The sequence below is a fragment of the Capricornis sumatraensis genome, chromosome X, assembly GCF_032405125.1.
Source record: "Capricornis sumatraensis isolate serow.1 chromosome X, serow.2, whole genome shotgun sequence".
Classification (NCBI taxonomy): domain Eukaryota; kingdom Metazoa; phylum Chordata; class Mammalia; order Artiodactyla; family Bovidae; genus Capricornis; species Capricornis sumatraensis.
In genome coordinates, this window is record NC_091092.1 from 17,929,620 (window position 1) to 17,949,327 (window position 19,708).

The window sequence follows — 19,708 nt, forward strand, 5'->3', positions numbered from 1 at the left end:
CCAGATACAAAGATCACTTGACCTGGCAGAAGGCAAGCTAAGTGCCAATTTCCTGGAGAAGTTTTAGCCCTTTATACTCTGCAGTGTTCAAGGAACAAGTGTATGAGGAAAATAATGGAAATAAAGCATGGAAGACAGTGAAAGAGGTCTAAGAGGTAACAGGGCAGTCAGTATAGATATGGAGGGCCTACTGATCAATAGCGAGTATCTCTGTGGCCACATCTCAACAATCAGTATAAGAATGCTAACAATGATAATAACAATAACAACAGTAAAGTATAACCTCTGCTATCCCAGAGACCAACATTTCAGAATCCTCAAGCTTTTGGATAGCTCTGGACTCAGAAAGAGTTTTGTTAAAAATATACCAATCTTTTGAGAATTCTCTGGCAGTCCAGTGGTTAGGACTTGGTGCTTTCACTGCCAAGGGCCTGGGTTCACTCCCTGGTCAGGGAATGAAGATCCCTCAAAGCCGTAAAAAACAAATCTTTTGTATGAAAAGAAATGACCCTTGATTGATCATCTTGTATACTATGACTTTTGTAGTTCCCTTACTGAAGGAAAATAATATGCTAATTAGCTGTTACTCTGTAAAAGGAGTTGATCATTTTCAATCAAATCCAGGAGGCAAGTGAATACAGAATTCAGAAAAGAGCAAAAAGACCAAGAAGAGCACAATGGTGATCAAACATGGATGATGGCAACAGTAGCAATCAGCAGCAGACATGAGGTGGCAGCAGACATGAATCATAAAAAAATGAGATGGTTTTAAATTTTGGAAGCGATTCCTCAATAAGTTAAACACAGAATTACCCTGTGACTTAGAAATTCCACTTCTAGGTATATACTCAAAATAACAGAAAACATATGCCACACAAAAACTTACACCTGAATGTTCATAGCACTATTAACAATAGGCAGAAGGTAAAAACAACTCAAATGTCCATCAACTGATGAATGTATAAGCAAAATGTGGTATATCCATACAATGAAATATTACTCAATCACTAAAAGGAATAAATGCTACAACATGGATAAATCTTAAAACATTATGCTAAGTGAAAGAAGCCAGATGCAAAAGGTCACATATTTGATGGTTTCATTTATATGAAATGTCCAGAATAATAAAATCCATGGAAACAGAAAGCAAATCAGTGGTTGCCAGGGGCTAAGGCAGGAGAGTAATGGGGAATGACTATTTAATGGGCACAGAGTTTCCTTTTTTGAGGTGGTAAAAAATTTCAGGAATTAGGTTAGTGGTGATGTTGCACAACATTGTGAATGTTCTTAATGTCATGAATTATACACTGCAAAGTCATAAATTTTATGTTACGTGTACTTTACCACAACAACAAAAAAAGATACATCTCCCTTTTGAACTTTTGCCCTTAAAAAAAAAAATAAACAATTGGAGGGAGCTAAAAAGACTTGTCTACTTGATTTCTGAAACACTGGAAGTCACAGACATGGAAACAGACATAGTCCTACAATTAGACTCCTCTTTTTATACAAATGTACAAGAATACAAAGTGCAGAGAGGGCAGCGATTACAGACCAAAAGAAAAGATTCAGAGTGGCTGAGTGATTTGCAACCCTCACTCTAAACTGTCCAAGGCCAAATGCCACACAGCTACCTCCTATCTTACATAGTTTGTTTCTGCTAGAGTATAGACTTGTGTATTTCAAACATGTTCATATGTAAGTGGTAGATAAGAAAATGATATTGATATAAAATAGCAATTGCAAAAAAAAAGAAATTGCATTGGTTCAGACATGATTTTTCTTAGCAAATTCATATTTTGCACCGTCAAGAGACAGTAACTAGATGCCAAGTATACACTAACACAACTGAAATTCTGCAAACCACGAAAGGACACAGTACTCTATCCTATTGCTATTCACCACACATTCTTCCTCTTGGCTTGGTTTGGCCATATGCTTGGTCCTCCAAATGCTTATCACATGATTCTGATCTTGGGCATTTTTCTCTTGTCTCTATAACTCAATGGCTTCAACCCTTTCTTATACCTCCTTCCTTCAAGCTAAAGTCACCATTTTAAAGGATGAAGTCTCTACTTACTGTAATATTTTTTATTAGAAATCTAAGATGCCTTTTAAACCACACTAGTATTTTATTAGTATAGTTGTTTTATTAGCACTCTAGTTATAAAGTTGCACAAGTTCAGAACTGTCTGCTCCAATTTTTTTTTTCCTTAAGCCCTGTTATTTTTCAGTGTACAGTTTTGCAGAATGGGAGGATTTTCAGAAAAGCACATATTGCATTATAGCAGAAATGCCTATATTCGCTAACTAGCTCTCCTGTTGAGAGAGAAATGGCATAGGACTTCCAGTATCTCCTTATGGGAGCACAGGGCATTTGTGGAAAGGGTGTTTCCTTAACCTAACTGGAATGTGGAAGACTGGGGTGAGGAGTGCCTCTCTTGGCAAAACCACACTGTCACTCTCTCTACTAAAACCATATCATAGAACTAAACCTCTTCACATCTAGCCTAAAGGAAACACTAGATTAAGTCTCTGGTAACAGATCAAGTCAGATATTTTGGCAAATTTATAACAGCTCTTTAATGACCCGGGAATGTTGGACTACTTCTAATGGAACCAAAATTTATCCATTCTGAATAACAAATTCTTAATGGAATGACTAATTAAGAAAACTGTTACATAATTTCATGATTTAGGCTCCTAATCACTACAAAAGTCATTTCTTGGTGATAAAATTATACACGAAGAACAGAAGGAAACAAGTCATATTCTTTCTCTCCCCCTTTCCCCTTTACCATTCAACTCCCTTCAAAAGAGAAGATATGAAATTCCATTTCCAACAAATCTCTCGTTAGGGATAATAGATTGACTCCTGCTTAGAGATTGGGATGAATTTAATGACCTTTCTGACTCCAATACAGTCTTGACTTTCTTATTAAGAATGCTCTACCCTTCCTGTACTACCAGCCACTTTGGCCCCAGTAGAGCCCTGTAGTATGTGATCAAGACTTAACCTCTACCATGGAGACCAAGGGAAGTGCTGGAGAAAAAGTTTTCACTTGCTTTTCATGAGAATTGATTTAGATTTCTCTTTGGTAATTCTGGAAAAGCAGTCTGCATACACTGATTTCCACGGTTCAGCAGGAGCTACATGAGATAAGCTCAAATTCAGGTGAGAACCTTGGAAATTTCAAGGGGTAAGAAGTTTAGAAAGCAAGAGCCATGGGATACACAGAAACAGACAGGGGGGTAAAGTCTCCTCTGTCTCCTCCAGTGGAAGATGGGCTCTAGGCATGGCAGATAGGACCTTCCCACCAAGTCCATCACTACCCAGTAAACACTCCCTGAAGTTGATATGGCTGTAAGATTACATATAAAACCTTGGATATATGGCTCCCTTATTTGATTTCCCTTTTTGACACAGAACTTGCTCATTACCTTGGCTTTAACTATTCTATTTTTCAGTGAAGATGTTTTCATCACAGTGCTTTCCATTGGGTTAAGACACAAAACTAGAGCACCTTCCTTTGACCAAACATTCCTGTGGCCCTGAAGGCATGAGTTTCCTCATGCCTAATAATAATTGGGGTGGAAGGAATACAGAGAAGTCATCACATCCACTGCCCTGTCTCAAAGCAAAACTATGCCAACTCTATCTCAGATGGATGGATATCTCTTTATTTCCAGAAACATGCAGTAAAGAGACTAAAATTCTCCTTAGTCATTTATTCTAGGATTTAACAATCACTGAGTCCTAAAGTTCTGTCTTTTATCAAACTCCATTCTTCTCTGCTATAGTTTAAAGTTGTTTATTCTTGTTTTATCTTCAACAGAAAGAAAGAATTGCTGATTTGCATTCCAAGTCAATATGGCAGAGTGAGCACATGAGAAAATGCTGTGCTATTTTCCAAACAAAGAAGAGTAAGAGATGAAATATAAAAGTAAAAATAAATAAAACTTTAAAACTGCAAAATCATCCTCAGAAACAAAAGGAAACTCTATTAAATAAAACACAGGCAAAAGGAAAGTACAGCAATAAATGAGGGCCAACACGATATGCTCCACTGGCCATTTGGACCAGATATAGACAGCTATATCCAGGCAGCTGGGCAAGAACTATGGCCTACAAATGGCTTCCTGTGTAAGTCTGAGGACTTAGAGTCACACTCTTCACAGGTAAACAGGGGCTGACATAGTTTGCCCACCCAAGTTCATTCTCTTGCATCGACTGACTGCCCAAGAAAGGCAGCTGCAGCTGAGGTCCCAATCCAAGGAGTAGCCCTGCACAAGAAAACAGAGGTAGAAGCAGACTATCCAGACATGATGGAGTCCAAGGTGGGACAACAACATACAACTTGGTTTAATCATGAGAAACGATGGGCTGGAAGAAGCACAAGCTGGAATCAAGATTGCTGGGAGAAATATCAATAACCTCAGATATGCAGATGACACCACCCTGATGGCAGAAAGTGAAGAGGAACTCAAAAGCCTCTTGATGAAAGGGAAAGAGGAGAGTGAAAAAGTTGGCTTAAAGCTCAACATTCAGAAAACGAAGATCATGGCATCCGGTCCCATCACTTCGTGGGAAATAGATGGGGAAACAGTGGAAACAGTGTCAGACTTTATTTCTTTGGGCTCCAAAATCACTGAAGATGGTGACTGCAGCCATGAAATTAAAAGATGCTTACTCCTTGGAAGAAAATTTATGATCAACCTAGATAGTGTATTCAAAAGCAGAGATATTACTTTGCCGATTAAGGTCCGTCTAGTCAAGGCTATGGTTTTTCCTGTGGTCATGTACGGATGTGAGAGTTGGACTGTGAAGGCTGAGTGCCAAAGAATTGATGCTTTTGAAGTGTGGTGTTGGAGAAGACTCTTGAGAGTCCCTTGGACTGCAAGGACATCCAACCAGTCCATTCTGAAGGAGATCAGCCCTGGGATTTCTTTGGAAGGAATGATGCTAAAGCTGAAACTCCAGTACTTTGGCCACCTCATGCGAAGAGTTGACTCATTGGAAAAGACTCTGATGCTGGGAGGGATTGGGGGCAGGCAGAGAAGGGGACGACAGAGGATGAGATGGCTGGATGGCATCACTGACTCGATGGATGTGAGTCTGAGTGAACTCCAGGAGTTGGTGATGGACAGGGAGGCCTGGCATGCTGCGATTCATGGGGTTGCAAAGAGTCGGACATGACTGAGCGACTGAACTGAACTGAACTGAAGCTACAAGGCCTGAAAAGGAAGGACTTATGCAAGAGAAAACCCATGGATGATGAGCTTTTAGACAAAAATTTTAGAAAACAAGGGGAACTTTGGAACTAAGGAAAGCTATCAAGAAATCTAACAAAAGTGAGAATTCACACCTGAAAATATGCATAAACAATCAGAAATAGACTTTAAATATTTAAATACCTTAAAGCAATAAATAAGAGAACAAGACCTTAAGAAACAATAACAGGGGTTTACAGAATGGCAATATGTAGATATTTTTTACATATAATTAAAAAATGGGTGGAAATACAGTTTTTAAAAATAAAACAACAAGACCCAACAGACAGCCTAAATAGTAGGCATGAAAAAGCTGGAGAAACAACTCATGAATTGGAAGGCCAAGTTGAAGTTATATATCATTACAGGGAGTATAACAATATATCATTAGGGGGAAAAATAAAGGAGACATTAAGAGACACAGAGCTTAAATTAAATGAAATGCAATGACATACACCAAAGACAAGGCTAAGAATGAGAAAAAATAGAAGAAAATATTGTTTTCACAAAAATAATGACTTGAAATTGAAGAAAAATGTGAGTCCATTGGCTGGAAAAAATCATGTGCTAAGCAGGCTAAATAAAAATAAATCATACATCAAAATACCTCCTTGTTTGCATCAAAGGAAAAAGAGAAAATCTTAAAAGCTAGAAGAAGACAGATTATGTATAGAAGAATTATAATCAAAGCAGACTTCTTATCCACAAACAAAGAAGTCATGAAACTATTTATTAATATCTTCAAAGGGCTGAGGGAAAATAAACATGAATCTATAATTTTATACCCAGCCAAATTATCACTCAAGAATGAGGGCAAAATAAAGACATTTTTGCATATAAGGATTAGGGAATTTTAGGACCACTACGTACAGAAAGAACTGTTAATGGTTACAGTTAGAAAGAAAAATGAACTCACAAGGATGTGACCTGTAAGAACAAGAAGCCAAAGAAAATGAACAGCTGTTTCTATCTTTTAAGTCTTAAAGATGATGATGTTTATTTCTCTCCATTTTCTCATTTCTGGGACTTATGATCTTAATTCTTTTAATACTTTCTTTTTCTCTTAAAAGAACTGCTAGCTTATACTTTCCCTTTTTCTTAGGACTTGCTTCCATTTATGCAGCTGGGGTAGAGGACAGCCATCTTCCATTCTGTGAACTTCCACTCTATGCTCTGTGTCTGGGCCCTGCCCCAATTTCCTTCCTAGGGAAGAATAATTTCTCCACAGCCATTTAGATCAATTCCTATGACATTAGACCACTTTTAGACACTTCTGAGGTAAGATTTTATAAGGCTATTTGACAGGCAACCTGGCAGATGAAAAAAAAAAAGAATCCTCCCATGCTATACCCTTGTAATCCAGTTTAAACAGAAGAAGCAAATGTTGTTGTTGTTGTTGTTGTTCAGTTGTAAGTCATGCCCAACTCTTTACAACCCCATGGACTGTAGCCCACCAGGTTCCTTTGTCCATGGGATTTCTCAGGCAAGAATACTGGTGTGGGTTGCCATTTCCTTCTTCAGGGGATCTTCCTGACTCAGGAATTGAACTCAGGTCTCTAGCATTGCAGGCAGATTCTTTACCACAGAGCTAACAGGGAAGCCCAAGAAGCAAATAAACACACGCAAAAATAGTAAACCTCTCTTAGGGATTTATTTCAAGAATAACTTTAAGATTGATCACATGCCAAGTCAGTCTCTCATATATTAAAGCATATACTACTGAAACCAATACTAAGAATAATAAACCTGTGACACGGCATGATCTTCTGACATCTAGAAAGAATCCCAGATGTTCATCAGAGTGTATTTATCAAGGTGCATGCATGCTAAGTTGCTTCAGTCATGTCCAGTTCTTTGAGACGCCATGGACTGTAGCCCGCTAGGTTCCTCTGTCCATGGGATTCTCCAGGCAAGAATACTGGAGTGGGTTTCCATGCCCTCCTCCAGGGGATCTTCCCGACCCAGGGATTGAACCCATATCTCTTGTGATTCCTGCACTGCAGGTGGATTCTTTACCGCTGAGCCACTGTGGAAGCCCATTTATCAAGGTAAGAAAGCATAAGTTATAAAAGTGGTGACAAAAAGGGTTTGGGTCTCCATTGGACGAAAAGGGTCTCCATTCAACAAAATTTCTGTTCCTGTAACATTTCAGTTAACTGAGTTGTCACTGAACCTCATTGCTGGCCTCAGTCATACCATTTCTGCCCTGACACTTTTCGTTTCTCTCTTCTAAGTTCTGGACGTTCCTCACTACTTGAAAAAAAACACCATGTATGACGGAGACTAATGGTTCTTCATGTTTTTATGGTTATGTACACTCCTTTAGGAATACCAATAAAGCTATGTATCTTCTCTAAAGGAATTTACACATATACACTGTTACACCAAAAACTGCCAACAATTTAAAAAGGTTTACTAACCTCTCAAAGTCCACCCATGGACCCCAACTCTGTCCTTGAGGGAAACAGTCAACTTATAGGACTACAAAGCTTCTACTGCCCAGGTGCTAAAACAATCGCTTAGCTTTCCTTAGGATTGCTGGTGGGCCCACAGGCATTTTCTGAATCATTCCATGCTTGCACTCCTCTGGTGTGGGAGCCTGGTGTCAGTCAGATATGAACAAAGTATCACTGAGAGAGCCCCTGCCTCAGACAAACACCCTAGCTGCCAACCAGGAAGGTAGATGTCCTAATAGCCTTGTGAAAAAGTATCTGCCTGCTGTCTCCTTAGCGCTGCTCTGAATAATATACACATAATAACTGTACAATCTGGAGGAGGTGACCATTCAGCCAGAAAGCAGCTTTATACTGACATAAACCTCATTGGTTCAGCTCCTTTGATTTATGAACAGCCCCTCCTCAATTAGAAGCTATGCTCAAATACAATTGCGTAGGACACGTGCCTCCATGCTACAGCTCTCCTGGTGTCTGCTGCCCATGGCAGGAAGAAGCTGTTTATCACAGAAAAATCTCTGGGCCAAAATTCCCTTCCCTCAATTGATAGGCACCTTCAAATGATTAAAAGCCCAATGAAAACCTGTTCAGTTCAGTTCAGTTCAGTCGCTCAGTCGTATCCGACTCTTTGCGACCCCATGAATCACAGCACGCCAGGCCTCCCTGTCCATTACCATCTCCCGGAGTTCACTCAGACTCACGTCCATCTAGTCCGTGATGCCATCCAGCCATCTCATCCTTGGTCGAATAACTTATTAGAGCCTAGAATGTGCCCCAATTGGGCTATAAATAGTATTTAGGGCCTGGTGCAGGCTGCCTGAAAATGTCCTATTGTTATTCCTGTCTGGAAGTTTCTGCTTCTGGGGAATTAGGGAGAAGGGGTGGGTTGGGTGGAAGAAAGAGGAAGGAAAACCACAGCTGGGAAAGAAAGAGGCAAACTGGTTTACCTGGGCAGCGAGGGCAGCAAAGATGAGGAACGTGCACAGGAGACAGGCAATGAAGGCTTGGACATCTGACTCTGCTGCAAAGCACATTCCCATTCTGAAAGAGAGAGGCAACAATGACAACAAAATAAGTGTCTTTCAGAGGTCAGTGGGATCATGCCAATTTGGGAAACAGTCCTTTAGGGACTCACTCAGACAGTGAATAATGCATTGCTGAGAAACTGAATGAAATCAGCCATTTTATTTCTTTTTTCTGATAAGTTTATTGGAGTATTTTTCTAAGGGTCACTACTACCCAAGTTTAAAAAGCCTCCTGCAATTACTGGGAAGCTTCTTCTGACTTGGCTCTGTGATGTTTCTACCATTCCCTAGCTCTGCACATCTCTTCCCAGAGCCTAGTCAGATTTCATAATCACCTGCCCAATGCCATGGAAGGAAGGGATAATGAGTGATGGGTCCCTTGAGCTGTTACCCACCCCTAGGCAAGGAGAGAGCCCTAGCACATGGATTCTGGAGTCCATATAACTCTGCCTTGATCCAGTAAGCTGAGTGCTTCTTCTCCTCACTTCTTTTGCAAGTTAAAATTTTTCTGAGAGGAAGCTAGAGTTTAGAATTGAGCTGATTAGCTAGTATGACTAGGGGAGGGGGCGACTGGGTCCTTGTCTGATTTACACTGACAAGATCCCTAGCTCTGACAGCTTTCAGCCATTGCTAGAACAAAGGAAGACCTTGGAAACCAATTTTGCATTAACCTTTTCCATTCATAACTCATTTGAAGCAAGGGTTATATCCATCAGGCTCTGGTGAGGGAAGCGGATGATGAAGATGATGGAGGGAGAAGATGCCTAGCACTTGAGCCATTGGCATTGGGATTATATTAACATTTTTCACTGCCCTGCAGAGAGCAAAGCCTCAGTCCCCAAGGGTTAGCTGTCCATTTTCAATGCATTGGGTCAAGAATCTGACGTAATCATACCATACCAGGCATTTACTCAGTCTCTAGATACTCTGTTTAATAACTGCTTTAGCCATTTAAAGATGCAGGCTTCTTTTATCCAAATTTGAATAACCTTACCACAACTCTTTTTCTTTTCTTGCATACTTCCTAGAATACATTTTTGGAGCACTACATTTGGAAACACCATGGAGCCTCCTTATATGTCACACTCCTCAGAGCCAGGTGGTATCATCTTGAAGTAAGATCACCAGAGCACATCAGAAACTACTCCACCTGGCTGAGGTCAAACTGATTCCTTCTTAATGCTTTACATTGGTTTCTGTTCTAGAGCTAATACATTAATAAAAATAATAACCATAATGATGGTAATGTTACAGCAGTTAGCATGTCTCAAATATTGACTATGACCAAGCATTGTTTTAATGCACTGACTGAGACAGATTAGTAAATTTAACCCATATCATAATCCTATGAAATAGGTAATACCACTATACCATTTTAAAGAAGAAGCTAGAGGAATCTCAGAGAGGTTAAATAACTTGCTTAACATAACACAGCTCAGAAGTGGCAGAGCCAGGGTTGGAAACTTGGTCTGTCTTGATTATAGAGCCCTGCAGTTTCTTAAGACTACCTGATGTTGCCTAAAGGTTAGGTTTCCATATGCTCAAAATTCTGAAAGCCCAATTTTCTGTTCAAATGGCAAAAGAATTAGGCTTGCAAGTGAGGACTCCTGGGCACTAGTGAGGGGTTTCAGTTGTTCCATGAGGTCTCAAGTGAGAGGCAGGTCTTGAAAATTCTTTCTAATATGTTCAGAATTCTCAATTCTCAAGGCTGAGTATAAAGTCTCTTTTCCCAGTTGGCCTAGTACATTGGTTCTCCACCAGGAACCACTTTGCTCTCCAAGTAACCTTGGGCATGTCCTGAGATGTTTTTGGTTGCCACAACTGGGGTGGATTCTACTGGCTTCTAGTGGATAGAGGCCAGGGGTGCTGTTAAATATCTCACAATACACAGGACAGCTCCCCACAACAAGAAATTATCTGTCCCTAAATATCAAGAGTATAGAGGCTGAGAAACCCTGGCTTAGCATATGACAGAAAAGGCTTGTTCAGAAAGATGGACTGTAGCTCTGGTCCTGGGTCATGGCCATGGGACTACCTGCTTTGTCTACTGCAAAGCTATCCAAATGCCTCTTTGAGTGACTGGACAGGAGCCAAGGCAAAGCCAAGAGGACTCTAATCCTCACCAGGTACAGGCCAAGATTTCAGCACCTCAATCCTATTAGTAATTATAGTCATTCACTGAAACCACATAAAATATACTCTTCCAGTGAACCAGTTTATAATCTATCCTAATCTCCTAGATAATGGCCAGTCTTGAAAATGATATTAAAAAACAATGTTGTCTTATGATCCAGGCATTATATTGAGCTTTTTCCTGCACTCTACTTTTTCCATGTCTTACATCATTCGGCTAAGAGACCGGTTAAGTATCTACAGCAAATACTCAGTGAGATCCCATGAATATCAAGCTAAAAAGCAATAGAAGAAAAAGACAAGAGATGTGTATTTTTCCTTGCAATCTGCCTCCTTACTTCTTTTAGGTTTTTAATCACTAATGCTCCCAGGACATCTAGGCACTTGAGAGTATGTCTGCCTGCTGAAGAGCAAAGCAGAAATCACATGCCATTGGGGACTGTACCTCAGAGCAGATACAGTTGACGCAGTAAACCAACCCATAAGGTTCCAGGTAAGGATGCCATCTCTCACCCACTCTGTACTTCTTGTCTTGAAACACACAATATGTCTCTGAATCTGTGAGGAAGGAGATGGAGAATATGCTGGTTAGAAAACATAGCCCAATCACAAAATCGAGAGCAATCACAGGTTCCATCCATTTTAGTGTACATCAAGGAAAGAGGCATAGATGATATTTACAGAACCCCTACAAAGGGCTCAGTGTTTTATATGCTTTCCTTATTTGATTTTACAATGACCCAGTAAGGTTGGCATTGATGATCAAATTGAAATGAAAAGACAGATAAGCAAGAAACAGGGAAGAGATATTTCTAACATATAAAGTATTAATATAAATACAGTATTAATATCTGGAATATTTTCTTTCTTTCTTAAATATAAATTTATTTATTTTACTTGGAGGCTAATTACTTTACAATATTGTATTGGTTTTGCCATACATTGACATGAATCTGCCACATGTGTACACGTGTTCCCTATCCCGAAACCCCCTCCCACCTCCCTCCCCATACCATCCTCTGGGTCATCCCAGTGCACCAGCCCCAAGCATCCTGTATCATGCATCGAACCTGGACTGGCGATTTTTTTCATATATGATAATATACAGGTTTCAATGCCATTCTCCCAAATCATCCCACCCTCTCCCTCTCCCACAGAGTCCAAAAGACTGTTCTATAAGTCTGAGTCTCTTTTGCTGTCTCACATACAGGGTTATCATTACCATCTTTCTAAATTCCATATATATGCTTTAGCATACTGTATTGGTGTTTTTCTTTCTGGCTTACTTCACTCTGTATAATAGGCTCCAGTTTCATCCACCTCATCAGAACTGATTCAAATGTGTTCTTTTTAATGGCTGAGTAATATTCCATTGTGTATGTGTACCACTGCTTTCTTATCCATTCATCTGCTGATGGACATCTAGGTCACTTCCATGTCCTGACTATTGTAAATGACTATGAACATTGGGGTACACGTGTCTCTTTCATTTCTGGTTTCCTCAGTGTGTATGCCCAGTAGTGGGATTGCTGGGTCAAGTGAAGAGGAGCTAAAAAGCCTCTTGATGAAAGGGAAAGAGGAGAGTGAAAAAGTTGGCTTAAAGCTCAACATTCAGAAAACAAAGATCATGGCATCCGGTCCCATCACTTCGTGGGAAATAGATGGGGAAACAGTAGAAACAGTGTCAGACTTTATTTTTTTGGGCTCCAAAATCACTGCAGATGGTGACTGCAGCCATGAAATTAAAAGACACTTACTCCTTGGAAGAAAAGTTATGACCAACCTAGATAGTATATTCAAAAGCAGAGACATTACTTTGCCGACTAAGGTCCGTCTAGTCAAGGCTATGATTTTTCCTGTGGTCATGTATGGATGTGAGAGTTGGACTGTGAAGCAGGCTGAGTGCCGAAGAATTGATGCTTTAGAAGTGTGGTGTTGGAGAAGACTCTTGAGAGTCCCTTGGACTGCAAGGAGATCCAACCAGTCCATTCTGAAGGAGATCAACCCTGGGGTTTCTTTGAAAGGAATGATGCTAAAGCTGAAGCTCCAGTACTTTGGCCACCTCATGTGAAGAGTTGACTCATTAGAAGAGACTGATGCTGGGAGGGACTGGGGGCAGGAGGAGAAGGGGACGACTGAGGATGAGATGGCTGGATGGCATCACTGACTCGATGGACGTGAGTCTGAGTGAACTCCGGGAGATGGTGATGGACAGGGAGGCCTGGCGTGCTGCGATTCATGGGGTCGCAAAGAGTCAGACACGACTGAGCGACTGAACTGACTGACTGAACTGATGTGGGATCTTCCTGGACCAAGGGTCAAACCCATGTCTCCTGCACTGCAAGGCAGATTCTTAACCACTGGACCACCAGGAAAGCCCATAAAACAACCACTTTTGATGTTCTGGTAATAGTCCTCTAATCTTTATTTTCCTGTTTTTAAATTAATAGACTTTATTTCTTAGAGCAGTTTTAGGTTTATCAAAAAAATAAGTAGAAAGTACATCAGTTCAGTTCAGTTGCTCAGTCGTGTCCGACTCTTTGCGACCCCATGAATCGCAGCATGCCAGGCCTCCCTGTCCATCACCAACTCCCGGAGTTCACTCAGATTCACGTCTATTGAGTCAGTGATGCCATCCAGCCATCTCATCCTCTGTCGTCCCCTTCTCCTCCTGCCCCCAATCCCTCCCAGCATCAAAGTACATAAAGTGCTCATATTTCCCCTCTTCACATCACCCCCTCTTTTTCCTGGCATTAACATCTTGCATTAGTGTCATACATTTGTTAAAATTAATGAACAGATACTTGATATATTAACTACATAGTTTACATGAGAGCATATTCTGTATAGTTCTATGTGTTATGACAAATGTATAAATGACATATATCTGCCATTACAGTATCATACAGAACAGTTTCACTGCCCTAAACATGCCCATACTCTGCCTATTCATCTTTCCCTGCCTCCATTCCCACAACTTATAAAAACCACTGACTTTCTACTGTCTCTATAGTTTTGTCTTTTCCAAGATGTCATATAGTTGGAATCATAGGGTATGCAGACTTTTTAGACCGTCTTCTTTCACCTAACAATATACATTTAAGATTCCTCTAAGCTTTTTCAAGGCTTGACAGTTCATTTATCATTGAATAATATCCCACTGTATGGATGTACAGCTTGTTTATCAACTCACCTATTAAAGAACATATTGCTTCTGTGCTTAGTCACTCAATCATGTCTGATGCTTTGTGATCCCGTGGATTATAGCCTGCCAGGCTCCTCTGTCCATGGCCAGGCAAGAATACCGGAGTGGGTTGCCATGCCTTTCTCCAGGGGACCTTCTCAACCCAGGGATTGAACCCAGGTCTCCTGCATTGCAGGCAGATTCTTTATCATTTGAGCCACCAGAGAAGGACAACTTGGTTGCTTCCAACTTTTGAAAATGAAATGAATTGATAATTCATTTGCATGATACCTGGAAATATGATTGCTGGGTTTTAGAGTAAGACTATATCTAGCTCTTTAAGAAACTGCCAAACTGTCTTCCAAAGTGACTATACTATCTTGCATTCCCATCAGCAATGAATGAAAGTTCCTATTGCTCCACATTCTTATCGGTATTCTCTTGTTGGCTGTTATTTTGGGTATTAGCCATTCTAACAGGTGTGTAGTGGTATCTCATCTGTTGTTTTAATTCCAATCCCCTAATGATATTTAATATTGAGCATCTTTTCATATACTTATTTGCCACCCATGTATCTTCTTTGGTGCACTATCTGTTTAGTTCTTTTGCCCATTTATTACTTGGGTTGTTTATTTTCTTACTGTTGAGCTTTAACAGTTATTTGTATATTTCAATACAAGTCCTCTATCAGACATGCATTTTGCAAATATTTTCCTTCAGTCTGTGGCTTGTCTTTTCACTCTCTTAACAGTATCTTTTGCATAGCAAAATTTATTACTTGTAATGAAATCCAATTCATCAACTTTTTTTCTTGCATGGAGTGTACTTTTGGTGTATCTGAAAACTCATTACAAAACCCAAGGTCACCTAGAGTTTTCTCCTTTGTTATTTTCTGGAAGTTTTATAGTTTTGCATTTTACATTTAGATCTGTAATCCATTTTTTAAGTGTTTTTAATGGTCATTTTTTTACATGGAGATGTCTAGTTGTTTCAGCACCATTTCTTGAAAAGATTATCTTTTTTCCAATGAATTGTCCTTGCTCCTTTTGTCAAAGATCAGTTGACTATATTTGTGTGGGTCTATTTCTGGGCATTCTATTATGCTGCACTGATCCATTTGTCTATTCTTTCAACAACATCACATTATGTTAAGTACCATAGCTTTATAGCAAGTCTTGAAGTTGGGTAGCATCAGTTCTCTAACTTTGTTGAGGTTCTTCAATATTGTGTTGGCAATTCTGATTCAGACCTTTCCATATAAACTTTAGAGTTAACTTCGTTAATTTCCACAAGGTAAGTTCAGTTCAGTTCAACTCAGTCACTCAGTCCTGTCGCACTCTTTGAGACCCCAGGGAAGGCAGCATGCTAGGCCTCCCTGTCCATCACCAACTCCCAGAGTTTACTCAAACCCATGTCGATTGAGTCAGTGGTGCCATCCAACCATCTCATCCTCTCCCATCCCCTTCTCCTCCTGCCCTCACTCTTTCCTAGCATCAGGGGCTTTTCTAATGAGTCAGTTCTTTGCATCAGGTGGCCAAAGTATTGGAGTTTCAGCTTCAGCATCAGTCCTTCCAATAAATGTTCACGACTGATTACTTTAGGATGGATTAGTTGGATTTCATTGCAATCGAAGGGACTCTCAAGAGTCTTCTCCAACACCATAGTTTAAGAGCATTAATTCTTTGGTGTTCAGCTTTCTTTATAGTCCAACTCTCACATCCCTACATGACTACTAGAAAAACCATAGCTTTGACTAGACAGACCTTTGTTGGCAAAATAATGTTTCTGCTTTTTAATATGCTGTCTAGGTTCATCATAACTTTTCTCCCAAGGAGCAAGTGTCTTTTAATTTCATGGCTGCAGTCACCATCTGCAGTGATTTTGGAGCCCCCCAAAATAAAGTCTGTCATTGTTTCCACTATTTCCCTACCAATTTTCCATGAAGCAATGGGACCAGATACCATGATCTTCGCTTTCTGAATGTTGAGTTTTAAGCCAACTTTTTCACTCTCCTCTTTCACTTTCATCAAGAGGCTCTTTAGTTCACTTTCTGCCATAAGGGTGGTGTCATCTGCATATCTGAGGTTATTGATATTCTCCTGGCAATCTTGATTCCAGCTTGTGCTTCATCCAGCCCAGCATTTTTCATGATGTACTACTCTGCATATAAGTTAAATAAGCAGGGTGACAATATACAGCCTTGATGTACTCCTTTCCTGATTTGGAACCAGTCTGTTGTTCCATGTCCAGTTCTCACTGTTGCTTCTTGACCCAGTTCTCACTGTTGCTTCTTGACCCACATACAGATTTCTCAGGAGGCAGGTTAGGTGGTCTGGTATTCCCATCTCTTTCAGAATTTTCCAGTTTGTTGTGATACACACAGTCAAAGGCTTTGGCATAGTCAATAAAGCAGAAATAGATGCTTTTCTGGAACTCTCTTGGTTTTTCAATGATCCAGCAGATGTTGGCAATTTGATCTCTGGTTCCTCTGCCTCTTCTAAATCCAGCATGAACATCTGAAAGTTCACAGTTCACATACTGCTGAAGCCTGGCTTGGAGAATTTTGAACATTACTTTGCTAGCGGGTGAGATGAGTGCAATTGTGTGGTAGTTTGAGCATTCTTTGGCATTGCCTTTCTTTGAGTTTGGAATGAAAACTGACCTTTTCCAGTCCTGTGGCCACTGCTGAGTTTTCAAAATTTGCTGGCATATTGAGTGCAGCACTTTCACAGTATTATCTTTTAGGATTTGAAATAGCTCAACTGGAATTCCATCACCTCCACTAGCCTTGTTTGTAATGATGCTTCCTAAGGCCCACTTGATTTCACATTCCTGGATGTCCACAAGGTAAACTGCTGGGATTTTGAATGTTATTGAATCTATAGATCAAGTCATGAACTACTAATATCTTAACAATATTGAGTCCTTCTGTCCATGAACATGGAGTTTCTTTCCAGTTATTTGATATCTTTCCTGAGAGTTTTATAGTTTTCTTCATATAGATTTTATATACATTTTGCTAAATTTATATCAAAGTATTTCACTTTCTGGTGCTAACATAAATGGTATTGTGTTTTTAATTATATATTCCAGTTGTTCATTAATGGTATATAGGAAAGCAATTGACTTTCATATATTAAGTTCATATTCTTAAACCTTACTCTAATGGCTCATTAATTTTAGGAGGGCTTTTTTTTTGAATTTTAAAATAATCATGTCATCTGCTAGCAAAGGTAGTTTTATTTCTTCCTTCCAAATATGTATGCACTTTATTTCCATTTCCCATCTTACTGCATTAGTTAGGACTTCCAATACAACACTGAGTAGGAATGGTGAGAAACACTACCTTTGCCTTATTCTTGATCTTAGGCCAAAACATTTAGCTTCTCTCCATTAAGTACTGTATTAGTGGTAGATTTTTTTTTTTATAGATGTTCTTTATGAAGTTGAAGAAGTCTTCCCTCTATTCTCATTCACTGTATGGTGTTCACTTTTGTCAAGTGATTTTTCCGCATGTATTGATATAATTGAGTAGTTTTTCTTTTTCAGCCTATTGATGTGATGGATTATATTAATTGATTTTTGGATGATGAAACAGCCTGGAAAAAAATCCCACTTGAGTAGATTTTTCCTACATTGCTAGATTCAATTTGCTAATATTTTGTTGAGGATTTTTGCATTGGAGATATTAATCTGTAGTTCCTTTCTTACAATGTCTTTGTCTGGTTTTGGTATTAAGGTAATATTGGTCTCATAGAATAAATTAGGGAGTGCTCTCTCTCTCTCTGCTTACATCTTCTGAAACTGATTGTAGAGTACTGGTATTATGTCCTTAAATGTTTGGGAGAATTCACCAGTTAATTACCTGGGCATGGTGCTTTCTGTTTTGAAAGAGTATTAACTTCTTTAACAGACATAAGCCTATTCAGATTGTCTATTTTGTTTTATGTGAGTTTTGATTGGTTCTATCTTCCCAGATATTGGTAAGGTATTGCCCAGGTTATCATATTATTGGCATGGAATTGTGCATATTTTATGACCGTTCTGGTGGTAGTGATGGCCTTTTTTTCATTTCTGAAATTAGTAATTTGTGCCTTCTTTTTTAGTTAATCTGACTAGAGGTTTATCTATTTTATTGATCTTTTCAAAGAACCAGACTTTGGTTTCATTGGTTTTACTCTTTTGTTTTCCTGGTATAACTTTCATTGATTTCTGCTTTAATGTTTTAAGATTTTTTTTTCTTCTGCTTACTTTGGGTTTGATTTGCTCTTCTTTTTCTAGTTTCCTAAGGTGGAAGCTGAGACTATTGATATCAGGTCTTTTTTTCTAATATATTGTCTATGCTATAAATTTTCCTCTAAGTACTGCTTAGAATTTGTATAAATTATATTTTTATTTTCATATAATCCAAAATATGTTTAAACTTCACTTGAGACTTCTTTGGCCTATGTGCTATTTGGAAGTATATTGTTTAATCTCTAAATATTTTGATATTTTTACAGGTATCTTTCTGCTATTGATTTTTTAGTCTAATTCTACTATGTTCTGAGAGCACACTGATATAATTTATATTCTTATAAGTTTTGTTAGAATCTGTTTTATGACCCATAAGTGTGGTCCATCTTGGTGAATGTTCCATTGAGCTGGAGAAGAATGTGTATTCTTCTGTTGTTGGATGAAATACTCTTCAGATGACAATTAGATTCCATTGACTGATGGTGTGGTTCAGTTCAACTATACCATTATTGACTTTCTGCCTGCTGGATCTGTTGATTACTAATAGAGGGGTTTAAACTCTCTAATTAAAATAGTGGACTTGTCTGTATCTTCTTGCAGTACTATCCATTTTAGCACCATGTATTTTGATGCTCTGTTAGGTATACACGTAATTTTCCTTGCTCTGAAGTCTGCTTTGTCTAAAACTAATATAGTTACTTCCACTTTCATCTGATTAGTGTGTTAGCATGTTATATCTTTTTCCATCCTTTTACTTTTCAAAATTTGTTTATTTTTAATTGGAGGATATTTTTTAGCATCCTTTTACTTTTAATCTATATATATCTTTACATTTAAAGTGTGTAGATAACATATAGTTGGGTCTAATTTTTCTTATAATCCACTTGGATACTCTGTCTTTTAAGTAGTGTATATAGACCATTCACATTTAAAGTGATTATTGATACAGCTGGGTTAATACTGACAATATCCATAATTATTTTCTATTCATTTTCCTTGATTTTTTCCTTATGTGTGTGTATTCCACTCTTCCTCTGCTTTCTATGGCTTTATTTGAGCATTTCCTATTATTTTCTCTCTTTCTTAGTATATCAATCATACTCATCTTTTTAATTAGTAGTAGTCATAGAGTTTACAATACACATTTACACAAATCTAAATCAACTTTCAAATGACACTATATTGCTTCACAGGCACTGCAAGTACTTTGTAGTAGAGTACATCCTTTATAAAATCACTGTCATTCATTTCACTTTTCCATAAACTATAATTATTCAGTATACTGTTGCTATTATTATTTTGAACAAACTTTATTCTGTTAGGTTAAGAATAAGAAAAATAAAAGATTTCACTTTACCTTCATTTATTCCTTCTTTAACACTCTTCCCTTCTTTATATAGATCTGA

At 38.8% G+C, this 19,708-nt stretch overlaps 1 protein-coding gene across 2 annotated transcripts in view; it reads right to left on the bottom strand.

Moving 5' to 3' along the window:
* The window catches only part of CHRDL1 (chordin like 1), a 129,985-nt gene that overhangs the window by 83,172 nt on the left and 27,105 nt on the right, over positions 1–19,708 (bottom strand). For both annotated transcript variants that reach the window (XM_068962159.1, XM_068962160.1), the window contains exons 3-4: positions 11,328–11,440; positions 8,672–8,765 (exon numbers count right to left, since the gene is read on the bottom strand). In XM_068962159.1, coding sequence (XP_068818260.1) covers positions 8,672–8,765; positions 11,328–11,440 — 207 coding nt within the window. The remainder of the gene's footprint in view (positions 1–8,671; positions 8,766–11,327; positions 11,441–19,708) is intronic.